The sequence below is a fragment of the Ursus americanus genome, chromosome 3, assembly GCF_024610735.1.
Source record: "Ursus americanus isolate L20-20 chromosome 3, mUrsAme1.1.p, whole genome shotgun sequence".
Lineage (NCBI taxonomy): Eukaryota > Metazoa > Chordata > Mammalia > Carnivora > Ursidae > Ursus > Ursus americanus.
In genome coordinates this window covers 27,703,505-27,728,013 of record NC_142129.1, presented here as the reverse complement: position 1 = coordinate 27,728,013, position 24,509 = coordinate 27,703,505, and the positions used below count along the sequence as shown (strand labels likewise).

Here is a 24,509-nt window from a genome sequence, read left to right as displayed (position 1 = left end):
GCACACAACCCAGGACGCTGCAGGGTTTCTGGCAGCACTGACAGAAACAGAGTTAAAGAGGCCAAGAGAGCTCAGTGGAGAGCGGACTGCGATCCCTCTGTTCTGAGACAGAGGCTAGGATTCGGCCACTGCTGCTCTGACTCTCAGAAGAGGCACAGAAGACCGCCAGGGAAAGCTGCTAGAGAACAAAAGCCTGGAAATACCAGCTCACATTGTGGCAATCCCCATCCCCCTCGCAGGGGACAGGGAGACTCTACCCAAACAGGGTTGCCTCAGTATCGGCACGGCAGGCTCCTCCCCCAGAAGGCAGGGTGAAAAATCAAGAAGCCCACATCCCTAAGATCCCTATAAAGCAAGTGCAAACTGCCTGGGTCCTGGTCAATAATTTGGGCTCTAGGCAACCCTGCAACCCCTCCTCATCAGAATGAGGAGGAGGAGAAATCCCCCCCAGGAAAGAAAAGATAATGAGTCTGTGGCCTCTGCCACAGAACTGATGGATATGGATATAATCAAATTATCAGAAATGGAGTTCAGAGTAACAATGGTCAAGATGATGTGTAGACTTGAAAAAAGTATTAACGAGAATATAGAATCTCTAAGCGTGGAAATGAAAGCAAATCTGGCAGAAATTAAAAATGCTATGAATCAAATGCAGTCAAAACTAGTTGCTCTGACGGCCAGAGTAAATGAGTCAGAAGAACGAATTAGTGAATTGGAGGATGGGATGGTAGAAGAGAAAGTTAAAACAGACACTTGGCTCAAAAAGATCCAATCTCAAGAATGTAGATTACAGGAGATTACTGACTCAATGAAACGTTCCAATGTCAGAATCATCGGCATTCCCAAGGGGGTGGAGAAAGAGAGGTCTAGAAGAGATATTTGAACAAATTGTAGCTGAAAACTTCCCTAATCTAGCAAAGGAAACAAACATTCGTGTCCAAGAGGCAGAGAGGACCCCTCCCAAGGTCAACCACGACAAACCTATGCCACATCACATCACAGTGCAGTTTGCAAATATTAGATCCAAGGATACAGTATTGAAAGCGGCCAGGGCTAAGAAATTTCTCACGTACAGAGGCAAAAGTATCAGAATAACATCAGACCTCTCTACACAGACCTGGAATGAGAAGAAGGGTGGACAGGATATTTTTAAAGCTCTATCTGAGAAAAACATGCAGCCAAGGATCCTTTATCCAGCAAGGCTATCATTCAGAATGGATAGAGAGATAAGGACCTTCCAGGATCGGCAGACACAGACCAAATTCATAACCACAAAACCAGCCCTACAGGAGATATTAAGGGGGGGTTCTATAAAAGTAAAAAGGCCCCAAGCATGATACAGAACAGAAATTTACAATCTATAAAAACAAGGACTTCACAGGCAACATGACATCATTAAAATCATCTCTCTCAATAATCACTCTCAATGTGAATGGCCTAAATGCTCCCATAAAACGCCACAGCGTTGCAGATTGGATAAAAAGACATGACCCATCCATTTACTGTCTACAAGAGACTCATCTTGAACCTAAAGATATATCCAGACTGAAAGTGAAGGGATGGAAAACGATTTTTCATGCCAATGGACCTCAAAAGAAAGCTGGGGTACCAATTCTCAGACAGATTAGATTTTAAACTAAAGACTGAAATTAGAGATACAGAAGGACACTATATTATTCTTAAAGGATGTATCCAACAAGTGGATATGACAATTATAAATATCCATGCCCCCAACAGGAGAGCAGCAAGATACACAAGCCAACTCTTAACCAGAATAAAGAGACATACAGATAAGAGTACGTTAATAGTAGGGGACCTCAACACTCCACTATCAGCAATAGACAGATCACCTAAACAGAAAATCAACAAAGAAACAAGAGCTTTGAATGACATACTAGACCAGACGGACCTCATAGATATATACAGAACACTACACCCCAGAACAACAGAATACTCATTCTTTTCAAATACACATGGAACTTTCTCCAGAATAGCCCATAAACTGGGTCACAAAACAGGTCTCAACCAATACCAAAAGCCTGAAATTATTCCCTGCATATTCTCAGACCACAATGCTTTGAAATTCGAACTCAATCAAAAGGAAAAATTTGGAAGAAACTCAAACACTTGGAAACTAAGAACCATCCTGCTCAAGAATGATTGGGTAAACCAGGAAATTAAAAATCAATTTAAACAATTTATGGAGACCAACGAGAATGAAAACACAATGGTCCAAAACCTATGGGACACTGCAAAGGCAGTCCTAAGGGGAAAATACATAGCCATCCAAGCCTCACTCAAAAGAACAGAAAAATCTAAAATGCAGTTTTTATATTCTCACTTCAAGAAGCTGGAGCTGGAAAAGAAGAACAGGCCTAACCCATGCACGAGAAGGCAGTTGATCAAGATTAGAGCAGAGATCAATGAATTAGAAACTAGGAGCACAGTAGAGCAGATCAACAGAACTAGAAGCTGGTTCTTTGAAAGAATAAATAAGATCGACAAGCCACTGGCCAGACTTATTCAAAAGAATAGAGAAAGGATCCAAATTAATAAAATTATGAATGAAAGGGGAGAGATCACGACCAACACCAATGAAATAGGAAGGATCATTAGAAACTTTTATCAACAGCTTTATGCCAATAAATTAAACAACCTGGAAGAAATGGATGCCTTCCTGGAAACCTATAAACTACCAAGACTGAAACAGGGAGAAATTGATTTTTTTAAACAGACCAATTAATTATGAAGAGATTGAAGCAGTGATCAAAAACCTCCCCAAAAACAAGAGTCCAGGGCCTGACGGATTCCCCAGGGAATTCTACCAAACATTTAAAGAAGAAGTAATACCTATTCTCCTGAAGCTGTTTCAAAAAATAGAAACAGAAGGAAAGCTACCAAACTCATTCTATGAGGCCAGTATTACCTTGATCCCCGAAACAGGCAAAGACCCCATCAAAAAGGAGAATTACAGACCAATATCCCTGATGAATATGGATGCCAAAATTCTCGACAATATCCTAGCTAATAGGATCCAACAGTACATTAAAAGGATTATCCATCATGACCAAGTGGGATTCATCCCTGGGATGCAAGCGTGGTTCAACATTCGCAAATCTATCAGTGTCATAGATTTTATCAACAAGAAAAAAGCCAAAAATCATATGATCCTCTCAATAGATGCAGAAAAAGCATTTCACAAAATACAGCATCCTTTCCTGATTAAAACCCTTCAGAGTGTAGGGATAGAGAGTACATTCCTTAATCTCATAAAAACCATCTAAGAAAAGCCTACAGTGAATATCATCCAAGCTGGATGGTAAATGGAAAGCTGGAAGCCTTTCCCTTAAGATCAGGAACACTACAAGGATGCCCACTCTCGCCACTATTATTCAACATAGTACTAGAAGTCCTTGCAACAGCAATCAGACAACAAAAAGGTATAAAAGGTATCTAAATCGGCAAAGAAGAAGTCAAACACTCTCTCTTCGCAGATGACATGATACTCTATATGGAAAACCCAAAAGACTCCACCCCCAAACTACTAGAAGTTATAGAGCAATTCAGTAATGTGGCAGGATACAAAATCAATGCTCAGAAATCAGTTGCATTTCTATACATGAACAGTGATACCGAAGAAAGAGAAATTAGGGAATCCATTCCATTTACAATAGCACCAAAAATCATACATTATCTCGGAATTAACTTAACCAGAGACATAAAGGATCTATATTCTAGAAACTACAAATCACTCTTGAAAGACATTGAAGAAGACACAAAAAGATGGAAAAATATTCCATGCTCATGGATTGGAAGAATTAACATAGTTAAAATGTCTATGCTACCCAGAGCAATCTACACTGTCAATGCCATCCCGATCAAAATACCAATGACATTTTTCAAAGAACTGGAACAAACAGCCCTTAAATTTGTGTAGAACCAGAAAAGGCCCCGAATCACCAAGGAATTGTTGAAAAGGAAAAACAAAGCTGGGGGCATCACAATGCCAGATTTCAAGCTATACTACAAAGCTGTGATCACAAAGACAGCATGGTACTGGCACAAAAACAGACACATAGACCAACAGAACAGAGAACCCAGAAATGGACCCTCGCCTCTTTGGGCAACTAATCTTTAGCAAAGCAGGAGAAAACATCCAGTGGAAAAAAGACAGTCTCTTCAATAAATGGTGCTGGGAAAATTGGACAGCTACATGCAAAAGAATGAAACTTGACCACTCTCTCACACCATACACAAAGATAAACTCCAAATGGATGAAAGACCTCGATGTGAGACAGGAATCCATCAAAATCCTAGAGGAGAACATAGGCTGCAACCTCTTTGATATCGGCCACAGCAACTTTTTTCATGACACATCTCCAAAGGCAAGAGAAACAAAAGAAAAAATGAACCTGTGGGACTTCATCAAGATAAAAAGCTTCCACACAGCCAAGGAAACAGTCAAAAAACCTAAGAGGCAGCCGACGGAATGGGAGAAGATATTTGCAAATGACACTACAGATAAAAGATTAGTATCCAAGATCTACAAAGAACTTCTCAAACTCAATACACGAGAAACAATCAAATCAACAAATGTGCAGAAGATATGAACAGACACTTTTCCAATGAAGACATACAAATGGCTAACAGACACATGAAAAAATGTGCAAAGTCATTAGCCATCAGGGAAATTCAAATCAAAACCACCTGGAGATACCACCTTACACCAGTTAGAATGGCAAAAATTGACAAGGCAGGAGAAACAACAAATGTTGGAAAGGATGTGGAGAAAGGGGATCCCTCTTACACTGTTGGTGGGAATGCAAGTTGGTACAGCCACTGTGGAAAACAGTGTGGAGGTCCCTTAAAAAGTTAAAAATTGAGTTACCCTATGATCCAGACATCGCACTACTGGGTATTTACCCCAAAGATACAGACGTAGTGAAAAGAGGGGCCATATGCACCCCAGCATTCAGAGCAGCATTGTCCACAATAGCTAAATTATGGAAGGAGCCGAGATGCCTTTCAACAGATGAATGGATTAAGAAGATGTGGTCCATATATACAATGGAATATTACTCGGCCATCAAAAAAAAAAAAAAAAAGATTTCTCAACATTTGTAGCACCATGGACGGGACTGGAGGAGATAATGCTAAGTGAAATAAGTCAAGCAGAGAAAGACAATTATCATATGGTTTCACTCATTTATGGAACATAAGAAGTAGGAAGATCAGGAGAAGAAAGGGAAGAAGAAAGGGGGGGTAAACAGAAGGGGGAATGAACCATGGGAGACTCTGGGAAACAAACTGAGGGCTTCAGAGGGGAGGGGGTGGGGGAATGGGATAGGCCGGTGATGGGTAGTAAGGAGGGCACGTATTGCATGGTGCACTGGGTGTTATACGCAAGTAATGAATCATGGAACTCTCCATCAAAAACTAGGGATGTACTGTAGGGTGACTAACATAATAAAAAATTATTAAAAAAAAAATCTCAAGTGTAAATTACAACTAATCAGTTTCTCTCTGAAATCGTCTCTTTTAGTATTCTTCGTGGTCCTTCCTCTCATCACAGCTAGGAATGTCGGGAATGTGTCTTTACCCTTAAAAGCTTTAGAGCAAGGTACAAGCTAAGCTCCTGGACGTCCCCTCACACTTGGTGGATGGTTGAAGAATTAGACGATAAATGCAAACAAATTCTATATTCTCCCTTTGGCTAATAGTAGGTACTTCCTAAGCAGCTTCATTTTCACCCCCCAAACAGCTGTCCTTTATCAAGACAACAAATGTCATTTCACCAGCTCAACTACTTTTAAATAAAAACTCCCATCACTAACCTAGATTTAAAATATGCAAAAGAATGCTCCTTCCAGTGATCTTCTGAAAATAAGATTCTCCATCCCAGAGGTACCTTCACTGACCAGTTTTTTCAACTGTGAAGTGTGAAAGAGTAGGAACTACGTCTATGGTGTGTTTTGTGGGATAATGAAAACAGGCCTTTCAGTAAGCACTTTGAAAACAACGAAGGTTGTAATTAAGTTATATAAGCTACACCAAAAATGTACTAAGAAACATGATCAATGACTATCTTAGCTATCATTGTATTGCATATTTACCTGTTTAATACCTCATGCTTTAAGAACTTTTTCTATCCATTTTTTAGGACTATGGGAGAGAAAAACTTAGACATATCAAGGTGAGACCAGCACCCACTGGGACTCCGCTAACAAGGGTACATGTGATTCCTCTCAAGACCTCACGCCTGAAGCCAGAGAACAAAAAGCTTTAAAAATAGAAGCTCAATGAAAAAGGCTCTATTGAGTAAAACTGACAGAAGCAGAGGAAACACATTCCACTTAAGGGTGATATTCAAATAACTACAAAATGTCATGATGCTTTCAGGGTCATAAAGCCTCAGGGAAACTATTTACCCCTGAAAACTTAGAAATTGAAAAATGTTCCAGGTAATCAAAGAAATTAACCGTAAAATTAGGAAGAACTCTGATACAAAAAACAATCCATGTAAGATACAACTTGCCTCATGAGGTAAATTAAATGACTATGGCTTTTCAAAGAAATGTTAACCTTAAGATGACATGATAATTTAAAGTAACAGGAATAAAACAAGCAAGTTCTCAAAGACAGACACTTGAAGAGCATTTCCCTTATTAATAAAGGAGTAAACTTAGAAAATGTGATCTGTGACCCATCAGCTCGCCCACCAGAAAGCTGCGGCAGGTGGGCCACTCAGATTCTCTAAACACTAACATGGTATTTTTCCAGAAGGAGGATATGGCTTTGCTGACTTGGATTTTATCTAAAGAACCAAGAGTGCCCAACAGAGAGCATGATAGTTAGACCACGATAGGTCTAAATTCTTCCTGAATCATGATGTCAGGCCAAGGTGTAACAAGACTGTGTCATATCTCAGATGCTTATTTTTGGGTGGTGCCAAAGGCCTTCCTTTGCAGTGTGGTAATCCTTCCAGGAGAACATGCACGCTGGGTTTGGGGATTAGAGAACGCTGAACTGAGTAAGCCACATGATTCTGTTCTTCGTGGCTACCTGGCTTGAATTAAACTTCCAAATCCCTGGCCAAACTGGAAAGTTGCACTAGGTCTACCAAACCCACAACCTACTTTAAGGATACAATATCCTTGTATGAGAACGTAGATGGAGAGTTAAAGAGAGAAAGGTCTAACCGTGCCCTCTGCCACAAATACGTCATGTAAGCCTGAAAAATTCAGTCACGAGTTCTAAAAATATGTGAAAAGGAGGAAAATGCTCAAGTGATTTCCTCAGCTGCCTTCAAGCGACAAAATCCTACTATCTATGGACTACTCCTCCTTCACCACAAAATGGATGCCATCGAGAAGGCAGGCAAGCCTACAAAACACTGACAGGCAGCACACAGCAAGCTCCCCTAAATAGAAACAGGAATCTCAGACAAGAAAACACATTTCCCAGTTCCTACAGAATGCTTAACTGAAAATGCCATCCTTAGAATTTAAGAAAATGGGATGTGAAATAAAACCGCTAATATCAAAAATAGCAAATACAATGTGATCTGTAGAGTTCAATGCAAATTTAAAAGCTCACTTCTCATTACCGGTTACTGGATTTCATCTATGAATGTGCTGACCTTTTTTTTATACCCTCCTGCCACAGGCTGCCAATCTTGGTTTACTCAGTAATCATCAATTCACTATGAAAAAAATAGGCCTTTTCCATGGCATTATTACAAATTTTAAAGGATTTTGACAGGTCAAACATCCCCTGGATTATGAAAAGTAAATCTTTCTATCCCAAAGTAAAAGGATACAGAAATTTTCATCAAAATATTTAAATGCCGTCCTGCTCAGCCTCTCTTCCTCTAGTTGGTACACAAAAGACAAAGTAGCATTCAAGTTGTGCCTATTAATTCTAGAAGAGTAATTACATAAAACAAAAATGCATGAAAAGGTTCTCAGTTCTCACAAATCAAACAATGCACTTTTTTTTAATTAACTGACAATTTTATTTAGGTTAACACAAGGTAGAGGGGGATAAAGATCAAGGTCATAGACTAATCTCTATCCTCCAAATATATCCCAATCATCCCACTGATCTTCATTTCCAGGGCTCTCATTCCAGGCCATATGTCACTGTCACCTGGACCACCACAGTAGGCCAACCCTCGAGCTCTACACCCAATGTGGGGCTTGAACTCAGAACCCTGAGATTAAGGGTCGAATGCTCTACTGATTGAGCCAGCCAAGCACCCCTGCACTTAATTTTTAAGTAAATACTAAGAGTTAGGGTGTAATGTCAGAAAGTAAGTAGATAAAAGGAAGGATGCCGAAGTGATTGCTGGTCCCGGGAAGCTGGAACAGATCCCCAATTTCCATGGGAGAAGCAGGCTGAAGTTCCTTGGTGTTCTGGACTGGGAAGATAGAGTTTTGCTTTAATACATGTGTATAAAAATTCAAAACCATGGCCCAGAAATCTGTCCTAGAACTGCACTATCAAGCCACGCTCCTTTGTTCTTTTCATCTTGGAGATGTGAGAGTATACAAGACAAAAGAAAAGTAGTAAGGCACAAACCATCTTTCAGAGACTTGTGCAATTAGAGGCAGTTTGAGATCTTCTTCCCCCTTCAGCAGATGAAGAAACAGGTCCACAGCTATGACATGAGTTATACCAGCCATTAGCTATCTATTCACAGAGCTACTAATCCAAGAAGGGTGGTAGCTGGAAAGGTGGAAACATGATGGGAAAGCACTGTCACAAATGGTTTTTGAACAAGCAAATCCAAAGCAGACAAAATGCGGTGCAGTCTCTATTTGGGATGTGAAAGTGCCTTTCATTCCACCAGAACCGGAAATGCAGTATTGGAGATAAGGAAATGTGCAAAGTAAGTAACCACAGCATAACAATTAATAGTCGTCTTGGTCTATAAAGAACGCTTATAAATCTTTTTTTTTTTTTTTTAAAGATCTTTATTTGAAAGAGAGTGAGGGATTGAGCCAGTGTAGGGAGAGAATTCCAAGCTGACTCCCCGCTAAGCAAGGAGCTCCATGCAGGGCTGGATCTCATGAGCCTGAGATCGTGACCTGAGCTGAAACCAAGAGTCAGATGCTTAACCAACTGAGCCACCCATGTGCCCCTAACAAATAAGTGCTTAAAAGAATATTCAAATGGAAAAATGGACAAAGGATATGAACATGTAATTCATAAGGAAATGTGAATGACCAATATGGAGTGTTAAAACTTCCCCAAAGCAGGAACAAGTGAACCAAACAGCTGGCATTTATTTTATGCTAGTACCAGTGTGGAGGGGAAAAAATGGCATTCTCATTATTTTAGTACTATAAATTGTTACACCTTTCTTGAGGACAATTTAGTAACCTTTGTAAAGAGTAAACAATGCTCATTTCAGATCAACTGGTAACACCACTTGCAGAAGTAAATGAGCATGAATGACCATTTCAGCATTTTCGTAGCTAAAAATGGAAAAAGTTTAAATGTCTAAAAAGAAGGAAATTAAGTAGAATTAGAAATGTGGGGTTTTTTTTTTAATCGATGGTCTATCATGCAGCTATTCAAAAACCATGTTTACAGAGAACATTTGCTATTAAAGAATGCTCATGACATAATACGTTAAAAAAATTCAAATGATTCCAGCTTCATATGTACAAAAGAGAAACACTAAACTAACAGGAGTTGTTTACAGGTTTTGGAATTATAGGGGATATTGGTTTGTTTTTTTTTTAATACTGCTTTTTTAAACAGTTTTAGGATAGCAAGTTTTCCTCTTTATTCTTTATCCCCTAACATAAGTGTGTATTACTTCTATTTAAAACTGTTCTTTAATAGGAATCTTCTGAATCCCAGAATTTAAAAATGTATTTTAAGTAGAAGTATGTAATAAAAGGGTCTAAATTAGAGTTCAAAATAAGATGAAATTTTTCATTTTATATGAAATTTGAGAAACACTGGAAAAAAATTTAATTTCAATTTAATTTAGTCTTAAGACTCATTCTGTCTTATTAGCAGGTAGAAAATCTGAAAAGCAAATGGTGATGGTGGGGTAGAGACAAATGACAATACGTTTTTGGCAATTTTTTAAACACTAAACACTCCTATAACCCTCATCCCTTTTGCAGAACCAAAAGAAAACATAAACAAGTGAAATAAGAAAATCACACCCTTTCTCAAAAGCTGTGAACAAAGCCAACCCACCACCACCACCAGCAACAAAACTTCTAAGTTTATTATGCTGAAAGCAACTACTAAGCAATTGTATATTCTTTTGGAAATCTGAGAAAGGCCCTTTACTTTCCCACATATCTGTTATAAATCACACTGTCATTGTTTACATTTAGATGAAGCCCACTTGTTTCTTGTGAAAAGAACGGGTACCTGATGGCAAGAACAAGTTGGAGTGTATTAGGTTGCAGTAAGATCTATGTTTCCCCATTCCCAGAATCAGCTTAAGTTTCCTAAATTGAAAAACAAAAAAGCCCAAATACTTGTAAAATTAATGTCCACTTTATGCCTTCCTCCCAACAGTAAGTTACTTACAGGGGATAAATCACACGCTCACACACTTAGAGGGAAAAAAATTTTCAATTAAAAAAAAAAAAAGTACAGCGGAATCTAACAACCATTAGCAACCATACAATTATCACTGTTAACTTTTATTAAGTAGCTATGTATACTACCTGCCATTTCTAATTTTCCTCTTCTGGTCCGTCTGTACCACTGTGGCTGCATTAGGTGGTTTATATGCTTGGGTCTTTTTTTTTTTTTTTTAATTATGCTTCACTTTATGGGGACAAAGACTGGTGAAATTTCACCAAAAACAGACTTCTTATTCTTAGAACTTTATAGGCTGATATTGAAGCCAAACTGAAGACATCTTACCAAAATGCATGTGATAAAAATTATGTTGTCAAATAAAAATCATTACCTTCACACTACATATAGCGTTCTGCATAGTACTCATGGTAAATATTTATTAAAAGACACACGAATGCACCCCCAAGAAGGCACCACATAATACCAAAATCCAGTCCTGTCATGATCTAGTTGACAGATATGATCTTTCAAAGTAATGAATTGCCTTAAAGAAATGTTTTAGGTCCAATAACAGGGAGGAAAACTATAAATGCTATAATTAAGATCCCAGGTGTAAAGTAACATAAACCAAATATCTGAAGTTACAACCAATAAAAAAAAACACAGGTAACTCTTGTCTTTAGAAAACAGACATTCAACCAAGCTGGAAAAGACAGCATTTATAAAGCTTAAAAAAAAAAAAAAATCAGTAGCCTACAGACTTTAGGAGAACTTGTGTTCCTAGAGTATGAATATATATGTTATATTGGTAATACACACTTACTAGGATGTTTCATGTCTATCATTTTAGTTAGAAAACCATCACAGCTAAAGGCTACAAAACCTAATGAGAAAATTGCTACTAATAAGATTATTAATGGTTGAAAACAATTGTATATAACAGACAAAATATCCCTGAAAAAAAAAAATAGACCTCAAAGGATGTAAGAAGCCAAAAAAGATCACAGAACCATAGAATATTAAGTTAGAAATAACACAAAGCTCAACCGTGCTTCTGAATTATTTGCAACCTTTGAAGAAACAAACCATGAATGAGAACAGTTACCATCAAATTCCATACTTTTAGAAATAATACTTTAGGAAAATAGTTGTGGGGGAAAATAACAAAATACACAACTTCTACATAGAGAAATAAGTGCCACAATCCTCAATCACTTAGTCGACAAATCTTTGCTGAATGCACTTGTGTGCTACACACTGGGGATACAATAACAACTAGGGTAAAAACAGCTCCTTCAGGGAACACCTATTCTGGTAGTTGTAAGATCTAGTTCAACATGTTACCCAAAATAGGGTACATTGAAATCATCCAGATCCAAGTTCAAAATTCAGACGTGCCATCCTCAGGAATTCGGACTCAGTAAGTCTTGGGTGGAACCCAAGAATCTACTTTTCAAAAGCTTTAGTGGAAGGAGAAATTTTAGCTCTATTAATCAGCTATACGAATTTCAACACTCTTATTTTAGAGATGAAATAGGTGAGTCTGTTTAAAAAGTTTATTCTGAAGAATGAAATATTTTCAAAGTGCTTCACGCACACTACCTGACACAGGTGTATTCAAAAAGGCAACTATGAAACAACTATATGAGTCTGAAAACCTAGATTCAGATTTAACTCAGACGCTTAATATATAGCACCAGACAAGCCATTTAACATCTGTGAGCATTCGTTTCTGTGGGTAGTATTTGTACTCTGTACCAGAGAGACGTTGGGAGAAAAACTTGGGTATTTTTATTAGGCCATAAAAAAATACCACATTAAGAGAGACTACTGGCACTGTTATAGCAAAGTATACAAAACTATAATCCTAAAATAAAGGAGAAAGACTTATGAGGAAAAAATTGAGAAGCAAAAAAAAATTTTTTGTTTTTTGTTTTACCATGTTTATCCAACAAAATGTCCCATTCAAGAGTTTAAGTACCAACTGTGTGCCACCTAGAGAGTAACTCCCAAATGTCGACCAGGAGTCTCCATGAACACATTATTAATATCACCAGTCTTAACACTGCTTTGAGGGTTGCACAAACACATGGTAGACATAGATTCAGAAGTAAACACTGGCCAGAAATACTAGATCACCCAGTCCAGCCACCTCTTTACTTCTTACAACTCTTTCTGTAATAATCTCAGCGAATAATCCTCTAACGCCATTGTTAGAAACATACCAATTGTAGAACAATCTGAGGAACTTTGGTAAGTACAGATTCTGAAATTCTGATTCACTACGTCCAGGGCAGAGTTTCAGGACCTCTTGGGGCAATATGCCTTCCCAATAATTGTGAAGTGCAGCCAGAGTCTAGCCTCCAGGGATGCTGCCCTCACCCATTCTGTATTCGGGGAGTGCAACAAAACTCTGATGTTGGATTGGAATGTTCCCACTTTAATTTCCATCTTACTCCTTGTTTTTACTGTGGGTTCCAAATACAACACAACCTAATCCATTTCCAGATTAAACATCCCCTGTTCCTTCATAAACCTACTTGATATGTTCCAAACCAGATAACTCTAAGTTTGTCCACATTCCTATATATGGCACCCGGAAGAGAACACAATCCTCACGTCGAATACAATGGGGACACTCTTTCACTGAAGTCACAATCTTTTCATCAACACAGCTTAAGTGTGCCTTTTGTGAAAGTGTGGCCACGTCACATTATGTGTTTTATGGTTTTTGGTTTTTTTTTTTTTTTTTTAAGAGAGAAGGAGTTAGCGAACCCAGGCTGGGGTGAGGGGATGGACAGAGGGAAAGAATCTTAAACAGGCTCCACAACCAGTGTGGAGCCTGATGCAGGGTTTGATCTCATGACCTTGAAGATCATGACCTGAGCCAAAAATCAAGTCTGACGTTTAACTGAATGAGCTGCCCAGGTGCCCCCACATTAAGTTATTTAATAAGCATATTAAAAAACCATTTGGAATGTATTTTGGAATAATTTTATATTTATACGCAGATATATTACTGCAAGCTCCCATATATTCCCCTCACCCAGTTTCAGTTTTTCTAATGTTAACATGCCCAGGGGCCATAATATATTTACCCAAACCAAAACTGAGCTGTTTAATTTTTGAAATTACATCCTTTTACAAATTACTTTCCTGAACCCCATTTCCTTCTTCCTGAACACAGACTTTTAGCTTTTTTTCCATTACATGATGCTAGGATGGGCCCTTATATTTCATCTTGTAAGATTCAAGGCAAGATTTCACCTTGCAAGACTGACTCAAGAGAAAATAAAATGTCCTATACGTAAGAACTCTGAGGTCTTAAAGTATTTTGAGTAAAAATCCAGTTAGACAACATCACTATTGTCATGAGACTCGTGCCATACACATATTTGTTAAGCAAGACTTCTAGGCCTTTATACAATTAAACAGGCCAACTCTTGGGTAATATAATGCCCCCCCCTCCGGTTGCGTGAAGTAACTTCTAAGGCATACCATCAATGAATTACAAATCCAACCAAGTATCTGTAGATCCAGTTATTCTTCATGCAAAGGTATTCCCTGCGTCAGGGAATATCTGACCTACTGCATTCTGCACATTTTCTTTTCACTAGCCTAATATGTTTGCATGTTCTGCTTCTGCAGGTAAAGATTTAGATTGTCTACACAATAAAAAGGAATGCATTTCCCCCCAATGCCTCTGAAATGCTTAGGATAAAAAGGGACTTTTCTAAATGTAACAACTACTGGCAACTCACGGAGGCAGTTAATGACCATGTGTGAAAACTGGTGCTCATGGGTAATCCACGGAGAATACCTGATGAATTACAAACGAAAACCACAACAAACAGCTAGGGGGTATTGGTAGTATTATTCGTCCAGGAAGACAAGAGAATTCAATTTATCCTGCCGAAATTAGTACTAGCCTTAACTATAAGGCTTAGGGAACAAAATGGCACAAGACAACAATTTATTATTGAAATCCCCATTAGAAAGGTAATTTAGACACGTGAACCCAAAGAGAGCTATACTCAGCTGTATCCATCACTGCCAGAAGATTTTTTTCTAAGCACTTTACTTCTCCTCAAAAGATGTCAATAGTTTCCAATTCTGTTTATCTCTGGAAACCAGGTTGTGGAATTAGAATTTTTAAATTGCAAAATAAAATTGACAGTGCTTTCAGGAAGGTTGCAAACTCACAGCCTTCCTATCATACTAGTGAGCTCCTTAAAATGGGAAAGACATTTTTAAAAACTTCTTAAAAGCATCAAAGTATCAAAAACAAAACTTTTTCAACTTACCTCGTAGTAACTCCGAACTGCATTGCAAAATGCTTCATCGGCCACAATTTGGGTTTCTCCGTTGAGGAAGGCCTGGAACCTTTCTTTCAGTAACTGCAATTGTTGCTTGTTAAGCTGTAAGAAAAAGAGGGAATTAGCTGAAACATGAGCCAATCAGAGAAATGTACCATTCTTAAAAATTATAATTGCTGAAAGTTAATTTGACACCTAGAACTAGCTTTATGTTAAAGGGGGAAAAAAAGGCTAAAAAAACTCTTACTGCTTGTACGATGGCTCAATTTTAAAACGTTTCCAATTCACTTCTCATAGTCTGGAATCCTAATATTGCAATGCAATATAAATTTCTACACCAGATGGATTTCCTGTGTTTACTACCCCGGTCTCTTTACAGAAGCAGGTGAATTCTAAAATTCGGATGAGAAATGAACTGCTGTGCAAAACTGCCAGCTGTCCTGAACAAGAGAGAGCAAAGAGGACAAGCATCCTTGGAGAGGAATAACAGCGGCCTTAGATAAAGGATAATAGAAAGGAAGAGTGCAGAGGAACCCTGAGAAAGAATCTTCTGGAAAGAACATCTTTTGATGCCAAAAGTCTGGATTCCATGCACATACCTCAATGCTTGAGGTGAGATGCAGAAATGAGGAGGAGACAAATCCTGAGAACAAAGAGGCAACAGACAGACAGGGAGTGCATATTTGAGCACACCAAGGGAAGAGCTGTACACCAGGGGAGGGGAGTTCAAGTGCACAACCAGATTTCTACACCCTAGGTCTGACTGCCGTCATTATTACTGAGGGTGGGTGGGACATGACCATAACTTACCAACCATGATCTCTGGTCATGAGTGACAAGCAGTGTCAGCTACTTAGTTTGTAGGGCTCAGTGTCATGTGAGAATGAGGAGCCCCTTGTTAAAAAATTGAGAATTTCAAGATGGTAGAAACAGAGCTTTACACCAAGCACAGGCCCTTCTAAGCATGGAGCCCTGTGCAACTGTCCCTGAACTCAGCCCTGACCATGGGGCATAGACTTCACCAGAGGTGGGGCACAGGAGGTCAGGCAGCAGTTCAAAATGCTCAGCTGCTGAGAGAACAGTCTTGCAGATAAAACACAATTCCAAGATACCATACGGAACAGGAAAGGAGTGATCTTTCCATTTCATTTGATCCTCATCCCATTACTGAAGAACTCAGTCCAGTTTTGGATTCTACAGAGAGATGTGAAGCATTTGGAAATGTGCTGAGGAGAAAATGATGAAAGCATTAGAAAGGAAGACAAACGGGTAGGATTTGGCTTCGAAATGAAGGCTGATGTGACCTTAGTTTAAATCTGTTCAAAAGGCTTATTAAAATGCCATTCAAATAGGAGAGACAAGTGTTTTCAAAGAAAAAAAAGGAAATGGGGAGGTTATTCAGGAATCTAACAAGACAGTTTGTAGAGAAACTGTTGCTGGTAGCAACAGACTGGTAGAGAACTGTCCTACTGTACCCCAGTTTAAAAAACCTCTTCCCCTGAGCAGTGAAGGAAAAAGACCACTCCATTTCTTTAAGGTTATCGCTTTCATTTTAGGGAAAGCTAAACCAAGCTCAAATGCAGAGCCATCACCCATTATATGACACTTTCCACTTCCGTAATATGGAGAGCATCAAAGCTGGGACCTTTTCTGTGTATGCACTGGCAAGGTCAATTAAGTCCACAACTTCAGCTCTCTAAGCACGGCTCACAAAAGGACCAGATGGAAACAGGACAGCAGTTGCTGAGAACAAGACAGCTGAAAGCACTTTAGCTGCCAAGCCCAGGAGCTGCTAGGAAGGGCTTCAACTTGCAAACCAAGTGTCCAGGTAACATAATGGACATGGACAAATATAGAAATTATGGACTGGAGGGGGTCTTACTGAGCCTTTGCCCCATCTCCGTCATTTGATTAAAACAAAAAAAAGTCAACAGCTTTCAAAAACTGAAAACCTCAATTTTCTTCCATCAGGTGCATTCTGTTCTTTACAGGGTTTGTTTCACCACTGTACCAAGGACTTACTTTTTGGGGATTATGGCATGGAAATACCAATCAAGGAAAGGAGATCTGAGCAAACCACCTTCTTGGGAACTTCAACAATGCTGGTATAGTTCAAACGTGCCAGAGGTACCTGGCTAAACATCAGACTTCAACGTTTTTATGAACGAAAAACAATTACTGCAGGTACATTTAAGACCTAAAATGTCAACCGATATTATAGTGAAATATAAGAAGTCAATCAATAAGTACCTTTTAAGTATAGAGGTCTATATTTCCACAAAAGACTAGGAGGAAAAAAACTAAGTTTTAAGTCTAGCAGCAGGGACAGCTGTTTAGAATGCAGAGTTCCCTATAAACTTTCTTTGCATTATCAAAATAAGCCCTATTATACATCATCAGAGAGACTAATGGAATAGACCCAAGAATTAGATCCAAATACACTCAGATATGTACTAGAAAATACCTTTATAACACCTCAAATCAGTAGTAAAAGATGTCTATTCAATCAATGGTGTTAAAGTAACTGGGTAGCCAACTAGAAAAAAAATTAAATCGTACCATCACACATACTGTTACATTAAAAGTTTTAATTCACTGGAACTATAAAAAGATGAAACCGTAAAGGTACAAGAAAAAAATTCCTTTTAATGCTAGTATGTGAAAGACCTTTCTAACCATGAACCCAAATCCCCATGTCATAAATTTAAACATTAAAAATAAACTGTGTATGCCAAAAATATTATGGGCAAAATCACTAGAAAAAGACTGAGGAAAAAAATGTGTGTAATTTCCAACTTTAAGAGCTAGTTTCCAAACATAGGTCCCAGAAACTATTAAGAAACTGACCAATAAGTCAACAGAAAAATGGACAAAATGGATATATTTAGAGAAATTACTCTTTAGCTTGGATAACATGCCTAACTTCATTCATAATAAGTAAAATGCAAATTAAATCTACATGACAGAGGAAGGATTCTAGGAAGATGGTGGAGTAGGAAGCATTGGCAGTTTCTGCCTGATGTAAATATTTTGGAATTTTGGAGCCTATTGAAGGCTTGCAACTTACAGGGGAAGGCTTGAATGTAATTTGCAGTTAATTTTGGCCAATTTTAGCTCCTAGCACAGTAGCAGCTAGTCATCCCCTACCCCTAAGCTCAGCGGGGGGGGGGGGGGGGGGGGCTAACAGCCTAAATTTTCATAAATAAAGGGCTAATAAATACTACATTCAAACTGTGGCAATACCATTAAATCCATAAGAAAAACAAACAAGTTCCCTTATGTATGGATATGAAAACATCTTCAAAATATCTGGGGGAGAAGGAAGCTAGTTATAGAACAGTATGTAAAAATAAGCCACCACTCCCATAGAAAAGGGGCAAAATTAGAACACGTATGTGAATTTGTTTCCTTATGCAGATGGAAACTATGGAGGAAGAATGGCTGTGGGCACTGGACAGATGGAAAATAAGCGAGATTTTTCAACCTATACTGCTATATTCATTTTAAAATTTTAAATCACAGGACTCTTCACTAAAATTTTAATTTAGATTTAAAATAAGTTATGGTGGCAACTCTGCACATCATCTTTTAACTCAGAATGATTTTGATCCATTGCATATAATTTAGATCTGATCATCCTGCAGGGCGACTTGGACAACAGATGAACTGAATTTTCAATTCTCCTTTCAAGTAGAAGATTTCAACTTGACAGTCCCCCATTTTTTTTTTTAACATTTAACATTTCAAGGTTGAGAATTTCTTTGATATTTAGACCAAAAACAGAACCGAACCAGTAATCCTATTCAATATTCTTATCAATGCATTCATCTTTACAAAATCCCTATGAGGTCCTTTCTCAGCCTCCCTTTGAGTCTATTAGCACACACACCTTCATTACCTCACAATAAAGCCTATACTAAATTTCAAGAATTGAACCCGTTTCCCCTATGACTTTCCCACAATCCTAGTTCTTTCACAAAGACAAAACAGCCTAAAAGTTACTTTCCTTCTTCCACAAAGCAGTTCGGAAACTGGAAGACACGTGCTGGCTTGTTCATGAGTCTTCTCCTTTCTAGGATAAACTGCCAGTTCTTCAACATCCTAAGGGTACTCTCCAATTAGCTCATAAATTAAGCATTCAATTGTTAAATAAAATTCAGTTACATCTAAGTACAAAAAAGCACATTTAAAGCTGTAATATACAAATGAAACTCATTACAATAGTAATGTCCTTCCTAAAATGTGCTAGTCCTAATTCTCCTAAGATAGTGTGGCCAACACAGACAAGTGGGAGGGCCGCTTCCCACATTCTAAGCACTATTAATTCACAGCAAAAACAAATTAACTCTTCTTGGCAGTCACATCAACTGACTCACATCATCCTTATCAACAAAAATTTCTAAAACATTCTTACATGTTTTATTAAGCCACGTTCCATCTTGCTAGATTTGATCCATTGTTCCAGTTGATTAATATTTTGTTAGAATTCCTTCACCTAATGACCAAGGAACTATTTTAGCTTTATGTCCACTAGCATAAGGTATAATCCATAGGTCTTTGTCCAGGTCATTTTAAGAAACCTTCAATTCAGATTAAGAACCAGGAAACCTGTTACTGCACGGGTTCGTCCAGTTTGACAATCAATTAACACTCTTTGGGGCAGTTGACTTTACCATGATTGATCCTTTATTTTCGTTTTTCCCCATATACTGCCTCCACACTAGTATGTTTACCAATGAATAACATTTTTCAAATACAGAGAAAATTTTAATGTGAAAATTATCCAGTGGGAATTTTTAGAGAGCTTTTTATAAGCAGCTAAATTGCAGAAACTTAACCAGAACATAAACACCCTTGCAAATATCTAAATACAGCCAAGAGATTAGCCTTATAAACAGAACACTTCGAATACTGACAGTGAAAGCTACGTTTTTTGAATGTTGGCTGGCAGTGATAATTTATCCATAATAACTGTCGCAGGAAAAACGCTTAATTTTCAAAGTTCAGAGATGTTTTATATTTCTTAGGGGTGTGTGTGTGTGTGTGTTCAATTTAGATTCTAACCTTTTCACATTCTAAGTCACAATCAACTGAAGACTTATGGCAGTATCTTGACTGGCAGGAGACCAATCATTTATGAGAATCAGGAACTCAGGAACCCAGCAAGCACTACTGTGCAAAGCCTGCCTGGACTTGTGTTCCCCCATTCAGAGTCTTCACACTTGTGGTGGGGGCTGTGTGATATCCGGGTAAGTAAAGGCGATCACAGATCCCACAGCAAAGCGGCAGGTGGCTTGAGGGTATGGTACCTCATGGTACCTCCAGGATTGGAGGGTGGATGATGGTGTGTGCACATACCTCAAAGAAATACTGACAAATGTTTTTCAAGGAAGTAAAAGGATTTACTCCAGACACAGATGGTCCCTGAAATGCACAAGCAAAGCTTTAATACCTGTTAATGAGATATAGTAAAAAAAAAAAAAAAAAAAAAAAAATTACACACACACACACACACACACACACACACACACAGGAAAAGACTAACATACAGGTGCTATCTTCTTCTTCCCTCCTTAACACTCCATCAGAAAGATCTACACAAAACCACTGGGGCAAAATAATCAGTGTTTCCATGTTTCCAAGACAAACTTCTCCAAACTGCCTATCAGAACAGAATAACAAAGGGGCTGTGACCATGTCTCATACGGTTATAAATCCCGTGCGAGGCACTGCTATTTGTAGTTTCCTATCCAAGTAACTTTTCCTGCACTCTTCTGTAAGCACAGATATCTGCAATATGCCTATCTAAGACTACAAATAACAGCCATCATTGGTATTTCCAAGTTAAGGCCTAGGAGATGAAAGCAAAAGAGTGTGTGGCTTGCAGGAAACCCTAAAAGGTAGCTGAAAACCCAACACTTTTAACTCTTTCCTCTTCTACTAGTTGGAATTTGAGGTGTTTGCTGGAACACTCAGGTTGGCCCATAAAGATAGCATAAGATAAAGCCTGATGTCTTTTTCAATGGGGAACAGCCCTTGTAACCCTGAACCATCTACCCCCCTCCCAATTTCCTTTACATGAAAAGAGAAATAAACCTCTGTATGTACAGATTACTCTTAACTGGAGATTACTAATATGTGACCAAACCAAATCCTAATGCATACAAATCCCAATGAGATACCCAACCAAGGAGAAAGTGCCACATATTACCACCATCCCTTGCTGGTAAGGTTATCGTAATTCTGAGATAAAACATTCATTCCATAGGTTACTTTATATGAAAAAACCCTTATCCAGTAAAGTTGCCCCAAAGAACAGCGAACCCCGGAGTTTAAGTGCCTGAGGCAGAGTAAAAATTATTTTGGCAGACTGAATTCTATTGTCCCACAGTATTGAAAGTGGGGACAGAAAAGCCCTAAATTCCCAAGCACTATTTTAACATTTTATAATGAAATATATACAGCAATGAGTACAGAACAGCACAACCCCACCTCATCACAAACAAATGGCCTCCAAGCTAGGCTTACTCGGCTACTAAGTGAACTACTTCTATCCATATTCTCACTGGCCTCCTAGTTACATTCAAGCCACAGCAAGCTTACACGCCCTTATGTGACTGGGGGGACCTGCTGGTGAATATTGCAACTAGGAACGTTCAGGCCATGAAGTCTATCAATTTCCTTGCTATGCTGTACTAAACACATTCCACACATGTCCATTAAATCTTAGTCTGCTGTAAATTATTTATCTTCATTTTATAAATGAAGACATTAAGCTCAAAGAAGTTGAGCACCTTGCATAACTTCACATCTGGTTAAGAGCCAGGGAAAGAATCTAAAACAATATTCTCATCTAAAGCCTATATTCCTTCTCTTCACCATACTATTGTTTCCCTCCTGGTCACAACCCCCGGGGGCCAAGAGGTGTCTGTCACCATCTGATGTCCCATAGATGGCTTCTTTTGCTTTTAACCCCTCCCCACTAGAATAAAATCTGCATCAGGATAAGAACATGATTTTTAGCTCACAGAATATGCTCAAATTTTTCTAAATCAAAAAGTGAACAAACGAACAAACGAACACCTGTTGCTATGAAACTATTCCTTATGAGTATAGCCGTATCTTCCACTCATACTCACCTACCCCCACAAAATTGGTCTAGCATGCAATTATACAACCTCAAGACTACCTCAATCCACCACAATGCACCAGAAAACAGCTGTCAGATATGTTCACCTATTTCATGGACAAGATTATAGGGGACAAATGGGGCAGTAATGAAGAACACAGCCTCTGACGTCAGACCACCTTTGTCAGTTTCCAGGATCCCCCAACAATTTGTAGGGTCTTCAGGTCACTTAACCTCGATGTCTGCAGCTCCTTATCTAAACAATGAGGATAAACAGTAGCATAGGATTTAATAAGGCTGTTACCAGATAATAGGGGAAAAACTACTTAACACATTAAATGCTTTGTAACTGCTATTATTTTAGAAATACATGGTGAAACAACAACAAAATGCACATTGATTTCCAAAACCGAAGTCAGAGACCAAAACCAATCTTAAGATGGACGCAGGTGGACAATTAACGATAGACTGCCCAGAGCTAAGCTGTCCAGCACATAACCACGCCAGACCACCAAGCACTTGAAATGTGGCTAATCCAAGGTGACATGCACTCAAGTCTAACATATTTCAAACACTCGGTGCAACAGAAAATGTGCAGCATCCAATAAGTATTGGTGATATACTGAAAAACATGACATATATATAGGGTAAATTATTAAAATAACTTTCATCTGTTTTTAAAGGGTCACTAGAAAATTTTAAATTCCTTATATGGCTCACATTTCATTTGGATGGCAGTGGCATAAGAAATGTGTGTGATGGTCAAACGGCCATTGAAGGCAGATGAACGGGGCCAGGCTACACCCTGCCCAACAGGTGTGGCTTCGCTCACAGCAACAGGACCCACAGTCTACAGCTTGTAGCAAAGTCCTATGGTTAGACCGATTCAAGAGAAACTGAACAAGAGCCGAAAGACAATACCTAAGGATCTGCCTCGTATTTTTCATTGCCAGAGAGTGAAGTAGGTATTATCAGTCTCACGTTATGGATGAGAAAATGGGCTTAGAGGTTAAGGTACAAAACCAGTTAGGTTATAGGACCAAGATCCTAACCTAGGCAACCTCAATCTAAGGCCATCGTTTTTACCCCATCACTACACGTTGTCTGTCCCCACTGGCATGTTCTTGACAGTCTTCTTTCAGTTTAATCTTACAAAGGACAATCCGGTCACGTGCAGAGCAGTTATTCAGTAGGACTGTTGCGTGTTCCCGAACATGAATACAGGTTGACAGCAAACTGGCACATCTTCTCATTATCCAACAATCTCCTTTAAGACCTTCTTATTCGTTCTAGCATCCGCTTTACCCACTACTCAGAATGAGATGGACCTATGAATGCTTTTAATGTTCATCCTAATAAGCTCATCAAAAGCAAATAAAAATTATCACACTTGGTTTGCATCTGTCCACTTGACTAGAGTTGGTAAAACACTGTTTCTCAGTAGGTCTGTGTAAGTGTTTCTAGCAGAGATTAGCACTTTATTCAGTAGACTGAATAACGGAGCCACCCTCACCAATATGGGCAGACATCATCTAATTCATTGAGGGCCCCAACAGGAAAAAAGCTGATCAAAGGTGAGTTCTCAATCCCCTGAGCTGTGACATTCATCTTTTTCCACCCTTGGACATCACAGCTCCTGGTTCTTGGGCATTTGGACTCAGACTCAACTATACCAGCTTTCCAGGTTCTCCAGCTTGCACAGGGAAGACTGTAGGACTTCTCGGACTCCCTAACCATGTGAGTCATTTCCTGTAATAAGTCTCGTAGATCTGTATCCTATTGGTTCTATTTCTCTAGAGAACCCTGGCGAACACGCCAATGATCATAACAGCCTTAGCAATCTGTTGCTGTCAAGCAAGTCAGAGAGGACCATGGGTGTACAAACCTTATGAGGCACTCTGAGATGTTCCTACTGCCATCAAAATTCACCCTCTCCTCCATTAAGATCTGATGAAAATCAATAAGGCTTCCCAGAAAAGTCAACTCGGAGATCAACGATGTTAAAAAAGCAGGAAACAGGAAACAGTACATGTTCTGCCACCTCACCACTTCCAAAGTCCGAACAAAGTCTGTCATAAGCCAAAGGTTCTAGTCCTGGCTTCCTATAAATCTGGTAGACCATGTCAAGGTAGGTAAGAGGATTGTCCTTTTGAAACAATAGGACTTTCACTTGACCACCCTTAATAAATGTGTAATTTAATACCTAGTAATAGCTAATACTAATTGACCCCTTACCACATAGTAAGTCTACTTCTAACCTCTTTACAAGGATTATTCTAAGCCCCTATGAGGTAGGTTCCTTGTGCCAAATATGAAGCTAAGACGCAGGTAAGAAAGTGGTCCGGTTCACCTCATTTGGAGGCAGACCCAGGTACATCTGACTAGCACACTCAGCCATTGGCTACCTTTGGGGTTTCTTCTTGAGCAAATCATTCTCTGTACCCAGCTCAAGACATAGGACCATCAGAGCCTAGCAAAGCTATCACATGATTTATTTGATCAGCCTG

At 38.8% G+C, this 24,509-nt stretch overlaps 1 protein-coding gene across 8 annotated transcripts in view; it reads right to left on the bottom strand.

The window, feature by feature from the left end:
- The window catches only part of CADPS2 (calcium dependent secretion activator 2), a 513,174-nt gene that overhangs the window by 380,252 nt on the left and 108,413 nt on the right, over window positions 1-24,509 (bottom strand). For all 8 annotated transcript variants that reach the window (XM_087860858.1, XM_087860859.1, XM_087860857.1 and 5 more), the window contains exon 2: window positions 14,862-14,975. In XM_087860858.1, coding sequence (XP_087716984.1) covers window positions 14,862-14,975 — 114 coding nt within the window. The remainder of the gene's footprint in view (window positions 1-14,861; window positions 14,976-24,509) is intronic.